At 36.7% G+C, this 10,666-nt stretch overlaps 1 protein-coding gene across 3 annotated transcripts; it reads right to left on the bottom strand.

The window, feature by feature from the left end:
* Window positions 1–2,181: 2,181 nt before the first annotated feature.
* Window positions 2,182–6,641, bottom strand: LOC138713553 (uncharacterized). Of its 3 annotated transcripts, none has more exons than XM_069845723.1 (6): window positions 6,386–6,641; window positions 5,474–5,768; window positions 5,203–5,358; window positions 4,997–5,074; window positions 4,043–4,111; window positions 2,182–3,854 (listed from the first exon to the last, which is right to left on the bottom strand). In XM_069845723.1, the coding sequence occupies exons 3-6, from the start codon at window positions 5,297–5,299 to the stop codon at window positions 3,724–3,726; spliced, it is 375 nt and encodes a 124-aa protein (XP_069701824.1). In that variant the 5' UTR covers window positions 5,300–5,358; window positions 5,474–5,768; window positions 6,386–6,641; the 3' UTR covers window positions 2,182–3,723. The 3 variants fall into 3 exon arrangements, with proteins under 3 accessions (XP_069701824.1, XP_069701823.1, XP_069701825.1); XM_069845722.1 differs by having other exon boundaries at window positions 5,435–5,768; window positions 6,386–6,640; XM_069845724.1 differs by lacking the exon at window positions 5,474–5,768.
* Between the last annotated feature and the right edge of the window lie 4,025 nt (window positions 6,642–10,666).

Raw genomic sequence — 10,666 nt, 5'->3', positions numbered from 1 at the left:
TATGTTCTCACAGTCCACTCTATAATTTCTCAGTCCACTTTATGTCCTCTCAGTCCACTCTATGTCCTCTCAGTCCACTCTATGTCCTCTCAGTCCACTCTACATCCTCTCAGTCCACTCCATGTTCTCTCAGTCCGCTCCATATCTTTTCAGTCCACTTTATGTCCTCTCAGTCCACTCTATATCTTCTCAGTCTACTCTATGTCCTCTCAGTACTCTCTGTGTCCTCTCAGTCCACTTTCTGTCCTCTCAGTCCACTCTATGTTCTCTCAGTCCACTCTATGTCCAATCAGTACATTTTGTTTCCTCTCAGTCTGCTTTCTGTCCTCTCAGTCCACTCTATCTTCTCTCAGTCCATTCTACGTCCTCTCAGTACACTCTTTGTCCTCTCAGTTCACTCTCTGTCCTCTCAGTCCACTCTATCTCCTCTCAGTCCATTCTACGTCCTCTCAGTACATTCTGTGTACTCTCAATCCACTTTCTCTCCTCTCAGTCCACTCTATGTCCTCTCAGTCCACTCAACATCCTCTCAGTCCACTCTATATTCTCTCAGTCCACTCTATATCTTCTCAGTCCACTTTATGTCCTCTCAGTCCACTCTATGTCCTCTCAGTCTACTCTATATCTTCTCAGTCCACTCTATGTCCTTTCAGTCCACTCTATGTCCTCTCAGTCCACTCTCTATCTTCTCAGGCCACTCTATGTCCTCTCAGTCCACTCTACATCTTTTCAGTCCTCTCTATGTACTCTCAGTCCACTCTATTTCCTGTGAGTCCACTCTATTTCCTGTCAGTTCACTCTATTTATTCTCAGTCCACTCTATGTCCTCTTAGTCCACTCTATGTTCTTTCAGTCCACTATATATGTTCTCAGTCCACTCTATGTCCTCTCAGTCCACTCTATGTCCACTCAGTCCACTCTATGTCCTTTCAGTCCACTTTATCTCCTCTCAGTCTACTCTATATCTTCTCAGTCCACTCTATGTACTCTTAGGCCAGTCTATGGCCTCTCAGGCCACTCTATGTCCACTCAGTCCACTCTAGGTCCTCTCAGTCTACTCTATATCTTCTCAGTCCACTCTATGTCCTCTCAGTCCACTCTATGTACTCTCAGTGCACTCTATGTCCTCTCAGTCTACTCTATATCTTCTCAGTCCACTCTATGTCCTGTCAGTCCACTCTATGTACTGTCAGTCCACACTATGTCCTCTCAGTCCACTCTTTGTCGTCTCTGTCCACTCAGACCACTCTATCTCCTCTCAGTCTACTCTATATCTTCTCAGTCCACTCTATGTCGTCTCAGTACACTGTATGTACTCTCAGTCCACTCTTTATGTTTTCAGTCCACTCTATCTCCTCTTAATCTACTCTTTATCTTCTCAGTGCACTCTATGAGCTCTCAGTCCAGTCTCCGTCTTGTCAGTCCTTTCCCTGTCCTGTCCTGGGATGTATAAGTTCCTAATTTTACGATAATTTGCAATTCTTTCATACTTTTCCCAAAGAATTACTTCTAGACTGGAATCGATCCGGGGTATTAATGTGTTAGATCAACACTTGCTGTACCGCACGGGTATACTGTGCTGGAGGCATCGTATCAATGCGACTCTGGTGTTGTGTCTATAAACTACGTCCACGATTTCATAGTTACAACTTATTGGCTTTTCAACCACATGATTGCAGGCTTTCTCTCATCGCTAAATAATGTAGTGTTGGCTGCAATGCATACGTGCATAACATGGATAAATATATAATAGGATGCGAAACTCACTGAGTTTCCCGTAACACATACTAGAGGCGCTGTTGTAGAATTGATCGTGCTGCCATCTATATGCGGTTAGAGGCGTTATTACATCTAGCAGCGCACCAAGTAGCGAAAAGAACTACTCCGTGCATCCAGCAGCGCACCCAAGTAGCGAAAATAATAACTAATTACTCCGCATATCTAGCAGCGCGCCTGGCGGCGAAAAGTTGAACTATATGCAGTAAATATTCCTCCTCTCCCCCCCCCGCCCCAAACCCTCAATTTAAAGTAAAACTTTAAAATTTTTATTCCTCACATCATCTTTCACTGAAAATTGTTATTGGAGCCAATAGTTGGAAGAGACGGTCTATTTTACACTACCTTATAATGTAACTAATTAAAATACAGCCAAACAGGGACAGAAAATAAAAGAAAACAAGGTTAGATAATTGGGATTTTATTCTTTAGGTAATAGTGTATAGTGCACTTTAAGTCTGCAAAAACTAGTTGCATAATTGAAATTACTATATTATTGTATACTATTTTACAATACATTCAACAACACAATTTTGACAAGGTCCATCATATCACTGTTTAACATACACTACATGTGCAGTAGGGTTACCAGATTGTAACAATTTAAAAGCAGGTCATTTTAAATGAAAAAGAATTTTCCATATAAAAGCAGGGCATAATAGACTAACTTGATACTTGACGTGACGTCTTTTTACATTCTGTTATATAATTAGGTAATTTGTTTGTCTTTGTACAATAAAACTGATACAAAACTATTATCATGAATAGAATTGAAGTATACGGATTCTAAATTAGCTTTTACCTTATTTAATTTTCGGATTGTTAATACTTCTCTGGTGACTCGACTTGTTTGAGCAAGGATTTTACACACATAATTCCTCTAATGGACCCCAACTCAATAGTTACTCTCTTTTGTCCATTGGGAATTGGCAAGAAAGAAAAGCAGGACAATTTCTGATTTTTACGAACCCTGGCAGGATGCAGTCCATGTCAAGCGAAATCCAGAACATCTGGTAATCCTATACACACATTTACACTTACATATTTAGTGTGCAGTACATTGGTAAAGTCTATACAACAAATTGAATAATTGAAATTGTGGGGCCCAGTCGGATAAGAGAAAAAGCCACATCTATATATTTATATTTTGGAATGCTCTGCCATCTGTGCTCGTTTACAGATGTAAATGATACCATTTGAATAATGTGTTGTCATATAGTTTAGTCAGAACATATTTCTTCACATTCCAATGAGATATCCTACATATCGAAATTTATGGTTTGTCCCCTTGTCTGCCTGGACCCATCAACTATTGGTTAGTCAACTGTCCAAAAACAGGTTTGGACCCTACAAGTAACACTCATGGGACAATCAGAGCAGGAGGTAATGAGTAAGAGTGGCCAATTCCTTTCTCCCCTCCGTTGCATACATCGCTGACTAGATACATATTACATTAATCGGATTTCAGATACTACAAAAAAATGTTTGATAATTGAAACTGTCATATTACTATCTACTATTTTGCAACACATTTTAGAACACTTTTCTAGGATCACATCTAAGGTTCTTAGACATTGTTGTTTGGCATACACATAACGGTAACGTATATCAAAATGTTGTATGTACTGAGGGTCAGAGTGAAATACATGAGCTGCATCACTTACTTGCATTATGTTGGGCAAAAAAGTTTACTAGGTGAACTGAAGGTATGTTAACCCCCAACTTCCAAAGTCAAATATCTCTCTTACATACACACACATGTACCACATACTGTAACTTTGCTCCCTACAATTACACAATATATTTAACATTTGCTAAAAACATTTTTTTCTGGGGCAAAAAAAAAATAAATAAAAATTTAAAAAAATAATAAAAAAAGCTATGAACTTTCCACCAATATGATATTATACCTTTTTGTTACACACAATATGAGCTATTTACACTACTTTAAAGACACTGCAATTTTTTCTCCAGTCTCTTCACCTTTGCTTTCAGAGCTGCCATTTTTAGTTTGTTGCTCCTGGGTGAAGATGAGAAGTGAGGACTCGAGAAAAGTTTTCGTTTTGCAACACCAGGACCTAAAGATTACGAAATTAACTTCAGATTAATCTAATTGCTGGGAACTATTTTAAATAAAAAATGAAACGTGACAACACCTTTAGCCTTGTTAAGTTAATGTAGGCCTAACAAAAGGCATGCAAGCTATGGATAGGCTATATAACATACTACAAAATTGACAATACATCAAAATGTGATCAATATTTACCAAGTATGGAAGGAGGTGTAGCTGAAGCTGAAGGAAACTGTTCCATCTTGGATGTATTCATGTCAGTATCTAAGGAAATAAATGATAAATTGAAGCAAGAATTGAACAGACTTTGTGCTCCATTCATTTCAAACTGCTCTTAACTGTACAAATTATAACTCATATAAATGTTAAGTAATAGTAGCAATCCAAAAGTTTAATGCTGCAACAAATTTGATTGTGTTAATCTGAATTGTTCGTTGTTATGTAATATAAAATATTTTTTTGCTAATAGGCTGGGCCATAGAGGACAACTGACACTAACAGAAAGGGATAATCAGCAGAGGTGTTGGGATATTAAAGAGAAGTCAGTAAGAGGGAATGATAGTGTACTTCGTGTGCCAGGGAGACTTGTCAGGATATCAGTTGCAATATCGATCGTCTGGTTCAAAAGTGCGACAACTCAAAAAAACAAGTTTTGAGATATCTTCAGTTGAAAGTTTCAAATAAATCCCCTAAAAAGGGACAGATTTGTGGTTCATAACCACGACAATTAGAACTGAGTCAGTATTCAGGACGAGTATATCACGATCTTCCAGTTCATTATTAATAGATTTCGAAATGTAGTAATAATGAATTAATAAAGTCCATAGTTATAATTACTTCTAAAGCAGTTTATTTCGTTTTTATTCCTTTTGGTTGTAAATATGACTTATCTCAATATTGAATCGGAAAGAGCTCCGAAAGGGGCTTTCAGTAGTATAAATAACTAAAAAATGGCAATTTTTGAGTTGTCGCACTTTTGAACTGGACGATCGATATACAAGATAAACACCCTGCCCTGTAGTTAAGAGGATTTGTTATTATTCGCTACTGTAAAAGAATGAAGTATGAACACTGCAGACATATGGCCGGGGGCAATTAACTTAAATGATTACTAGCATGTTACCAGGCTCACAAGACAGTATCGCTTACCTTCAGCTGTGGGAACCACATTGAATAGGAGCGATGGTTGCTGATAGCCCCTCAGCTGCTCACCAATCATACTGTTCCCTGTAATAATCACAAAAAAAAACGAAACATAATTAATTATGTATTTTGAAACATGTAATGTAAGAACAGCTGATGAGAAACTAAGGCATTCCTTGAAATCCATAAACTTGACTAAGTGGAATAATTACCTTGTTGGCATGCATCTTTATTCATCCCGGAATATGCCGTCGAAGCAGTAATCTTTGAAGCTGGAGTACTCATAGGAGCAGGAATTGTTTGAGGCATAGCTGCCAAGCCTGCAGCCTACTCAGTTGCAGCTTGTAAACCTATGAGACTACGCGTACCTGAAAATAAAGAAAAGAGTAATGAAATCGGAAATTTTAAACATGAATGACATAAAAACATTGCTAGTGTACTAACTATCTTCAGCAGCTGCAGAATCAATCTTCGCCCTCCTACCATACGTCCGCAAAGTCTTGTGATGCCTGAAAGTTGGGGTAGACCCCGGTGATAAGGTCGCTCGAGGCATAACTGGGCTAGATGGTGGGCTCCGGATTTTAGGGTTTGATGGCATCACTAATCCATTAGCATGAACAGTGGGCACTGCAGTTTGCTTAAGTATCACTTTTTGTGAAGAGCTATAATAGTCAGACTCAATGAAGTGGTCCATGCAGATTCTCAACCTGTGTGTGTGGCATGTGCGGCAACTCGATACCGGTCCTCTAGCCCACAAAATCGGAGCCACTTGCAACACCTAAAGCAATGGATTACAATTACTAATGAGATAAAGTAGACGAAATATTGAATAGAAATCATGCAAAAATTGGGGAAAAAAATAATAAGTTATCTGCTGCATTTGTGTTATTTTAAGAGATGTCTAATGCACATCACTAGGTGGTGAGTGACCATAGGAAAACTGGTAGCAGCAACAGATATTGGGTAAAACTAAATTAAATATTAGGCCTAAGCTTATTATTATTATTATTATTATTATTATTACTACTACACATGATTGAGAATTTCTCCAGAATGGCTAACTACATCAAAGAAGGCATAATTTTATTTTCCATAACTGTGAGATGTTTATACTAAAAACCACGTGGTTTTAGTTTGCAGCCATGTGGCCTAATGCTACAATTCAGGTTTACGAGGTTTCATTTTCAGCCTTCTTGCTCTTTTTCGTCAATATTTCACATTTCGTTACAGTTTGACTGAATTTCCGAACCATCTAAATTTATACTCCTACTATAATCCTAAATAAACTAGCAGAAAGCAATGCACAGCTCGTCTAACCTACTTCACTAAAAAGTACATTGTTTTCAAGTGTAAGGTTTAGGCTACACAGGACACAATAATAATACTAAAGCTTACCTCATAGGTTCCTGAGGAAAATAGAAAAAATGCTTCCCTCCCACATTATTAACAGTCTTGCATCCAGGCGCTGAGCATCTTCCTCGAATCTTTTGCATTTTTCTGGAGTCCATCTTGCCTTCATAACGCTGTTGGCTGGTCATCGGCCAACGTTCTGACTACTTCGTATCGGAGAGTGGAGAACGCTGGTCCTCACGTAGTTCTATGATTTACCACCTACGACGTTGGGCGCTGATCACCTTATTTCAGAATACCGCTTCTAGATCGTGCTGTCCGCAGTTTCGCATCCTATTATATATTTATCCATGTGCATAATTTTGAATGACGTAGTAGCCTTGCGCTCGTCCGCCATGACACTTGGCAACCTATAGGTGGATTTAACCTATTTATGTAATATTCACAGGCCCTAATGTATAGTTGGCTAGATTGGGCAAATACCCAGAGCAAAGGAGCAAGAGAAAGTATTTTAAAGTAGGATGTTGAAATAATTGTTAAATACATGCTCAGTAAAAATGAATATTTATAAATAATGTAATAAAAAACAGCTTTTTGTTTGGTGAATTGGCACAATTATTGTTTCAAATTTTTGTTTGGTAATAGAAGGGATTAAGTTAAAGAAAGAGGTTAGGGTGCCAACATTTGCCCTGTCCTGTTTTCCAGTGACCTAAACCCAGGACCTAAATATTCATAATAGGTGTCATCCTCTTGTATTATTTTTATTTCAGTACACGGTTGGTTGCACTGTATGATTGCTTCATCGTCCATTATGAATTTTGATCAGATTATCATAAGCTGATTAACGTACACTGTAAGGTCCTGTGTTTAGACATGGAGAATTCAGGGAAGAAAGTAAGAATTTTAGTCCAGTAGAAATTGATTTACTGCTCTCTTTACTTAGTACAAAGAAAGATATATTAGATTGTAAGAAAACTGATAGTGTATCTTTAAAAGACAAAGAAAAAGCTTGGCAAGAGCTAGCAGAAAGTTTCAATGAAATTAATGGAACTGTAGTACTGGTAAGAGATTAAAGGGGGAAGTATGAAAACCTCAAAAAGACCTGTAAAAGGAGATTTTCCGAAGATAAAAAAATACACATCAGGTGCAGGTGGAGGTCCGAATCAACCGAACTTAATAATAACTTATATTAAAATAAAAGAGATTATTGGTACAATACAACTTGAGGGGCTACCATCTGTATGTGACTCAGATTGTCCTGGCCAGTCATCACTACTCGCATCTGTGGAGCATCCATCTGCGAACATTGGAAAAGCACAATTTCCTCCTCAAATCCAATCAATTCAAAATTCCAATGTAATTCCCTTTTCATCTGTGAATCTGTACAAGTCTGTAGCTTCTGAATCCCAAGCATTTGTCGCAGGTGACGATTCAAATCCCACTGATCAGGTAATTGAAGATATATACCAATAGTATCTCAGGATAATATACAAATTAATGTAGTAGAAGCCATTCCATGTAGCAGTCAATTGGCACAATTCAGTATTCGGGACCTGAGGAAACCTACTTCCACTCCACTCCTAGTAAAGAAGAAAAGACCATCACTAGACAGTTCATTGACAGGAAAGAAACTTATGGCATTATGGCAAGAAAAACAAGTTCTGCAGTTACAAAAACAAGCAACAGAGGATCAAATTCAGTTCCAAAGGATGGAGCATGAATTTAAAGTACCGGTAACATAAATATGAAAGAAGAACATAGAGTGAAGATGAAACTCACAGAACTTCATATAAAAAATAAGGAGTTTGATCATGAGATGAAAAGAAGAATTCTTGAACTTGATGTTAGGAATAGGGAATTGGACCTTAAAACAAACAGCTAACTGAAATCACAAGATTTTGAAGTAGTTATGGTGTTTATTTTGTTCAAGTCTATATGTTCTTTTTTATTTAAATTTAAAAATTTAATCTAACACATTAAATCACATTAGGTAACTTATATACTGATAACTTCAGTTTTGTAGTGGTTGTAATATGTTATGATGTCATTTTGATATTTTCATAATGTCATTCGGTTTATATCATTCGAATATAAACGAATATAAACAACCTCAAATGGTTAAAAAACGTTTTTTTACCACGGAAAGAGTAATGGAATTCTGTTATAATATAAACAATATTGATTGGGAATCCCTCTTTAATGTTAAAGACCCAATAGCTGCTCAAATTTTTAATACATTTTTAAATTTATTATTAGAATATTTTAATTTAACTTTCCCAGTCAAGAAAGTAAAACTGAATAAAAGTAAAAAACAACCAAACAAATGGTATTCAGAAGAATTAAAACAGATGAAAACCCAACTACTAATACTACATCACATCAATAAGGTGACAGATCTGCCCATGGCTAAAAATAAATTAAATGAAATTAAGAAACAGTACAGAAGCCAATTAACTCAAGCAAAACTGGATTATAATACCAAATTAATCGTAAACTCCGATAACAAGTGTAAAACTGCCTGGAATCTCATAAATAGAGAAAGATCCAGTAACACTCAAAATCATACAAAGAATCATAATATATCGCCGGAACAGTTCAATGAATTTTTCATTGACTCAGTGGACATAATCAAATCCAGAATTCAACGCTCTGAACTGTCTCCAATGGATATACTAAACAGAAATGACAAAATCTCCTGTACTTTTAAATGGAAAGATGTCACCACCGAGCAGGTATGGGATACAATAAATACCTTGAAAAAATCAAATTCAAAAGACGTTTATGATATGTCGAATGATTTTTTAAAAAAAGTTAAAAATTCCATATATATTCCTCTAACACAAATGATCAATATTTGTCTACAACAAGGCATATTTCCCGATCAACTAAAAATTTCGAAAGTAATCCCAATATATAAAAAAGGCAATAGAACAAGTCCAAGTAGTTACAGGCCAATCTCTATCATTCCTGCGTTATCTAAGGTATTTGAATATGTAATTTTCAATCAAATTTATGATTATTTTGAAAATTCAAATCTCTTTAGTACTAACCAATTTGGCTTTAGGAAAAGTAAATCAACAAATGATGCAATAGAGCTTTTAATAACGGAAATTTTAAGAAATTTTGAAAATAGGTCACCAGTTAATGCTACATTCTGCGATCTCACTAAAGCTTTCGATTGTGTTGATCATAATTTAATTTTATCAAAATTAGAATTTTATGGTATTCGAGGGAACACACTAAATATTTTTAGAACCTATCTTCATGGGAGAAGTCAATTAGTTGCTATAGGTGAAAATTGGTCAAGTCTCACCACTACACATTATGGGGTTCCTCAAGGGTCAATAATTGGTCCCCTATTATTTTTAATAGCAATAAATGATCTTCCAGAATTCATTAAAGCAATAACAATTATGTATGCACATGACACTACTTTCCTATGTTCTTCCTCTGCTCTAAATCAATTACATGCTCTCAACAACGACACTCTATCACAGATGGCTTTATGGTTTGAATCTAATGGCTTCTTGCTTAATCAAGAAAAAACCATCAACTTAACTTTCAGCCTAAACTCAACTACACAAAATTTCTGGGACTTTTTATAGACTCCAGTTTAACATGGGATAAGCACATCGAGTACATATGCACAAAGCTATCAAGAGTTTTATATTTGCTAAAGAAATTATCTACTTGCATTTCTCAAAATTATTTAAGATGTGCTTACTTTTCTTTCTTTCAGTCGATAATTCGATATGCCCTAATTTTCTGGGGAAATGGAACCAAAATTGGTAGCGTCTTGATTTTACAAAAGAAGGCCATTAGAATTTTATGTAAATCAAATTATCTGGAACATTGTCGGCCACTTTTCAGACAATCACGGATTTTAACAATCATAAATCTGTATATATATGATCTAGTACTTTACACTGGGTTTGGGTGGTCTGGCTGTGTTGATTATTCGGCAGACGTCTCTTCTCACTTCTTCAGATATTCCAGGAGGAAGAGAGGAGATAGCTTGCTCCACTCCACTGATAATGTCCTTGACTGGATATTTTCTTGGAGCTGGAACGAAATTTAGGCCCTTGGCTAGTACCGATATGGTGTCTTCGTCCAATGTTTTACTTGATACATTAATGACAAGTTTGTTCTTGTCCAGCGGTTGGATGCCTGGCTGTGAGGGGGCCAATCTGTGGAATTTCTCCATTTGCCTCCCTCTCACTGCCGTTCCTGGATATCCACATACACAGGAAAGCAGATGGTACTCTCGGACATGGCGTGTATAGAAAGCCGACGCACACAGATCTGTACCTGAATGCACTCAGCCTC

Source organism: Periplaneta americana, chromosome 14 (genome assembly GCF_040183065.1).
Source record: "Periplaneta americana isolate PAMFEO1 chromosome 14, P.americana_PAMFEO1_priV1, whole genome shotgun sequence".
NCBI lineage: Eukaryota > Metazoa > Arthropoda > Insecta > Blattodea > Blattidae > Periplaneta > Periplaneta americana.
Note: the sequence above shows the minus strand (reverse complement) of the source record. Positions and strands in the feature narration are given on the sequence as shown.

Coding starts and splice junctions, on each gene's coding strand:
- LOC138713553 (XM_069845723.1), bottom strand. CDS start 5,299: ATGCCTCAAACAATTCCTGCTCCTATGAGTACTCCAGCTTCAAAGATT. Junction 5,075..5,202: donor TAAAGATGCATGCCAACAAG/GTAATTATTCCA, acceptor TGATTATTACAG/GGAACAGTATGATTGGTGAG. Junction 3,855..4,042: donor TACACCTCCTTCCATACTTG/GTAAATATTGAT, acceptor CGTAATCTTTAG/GTCCTGGTGTTGCAAAACGA.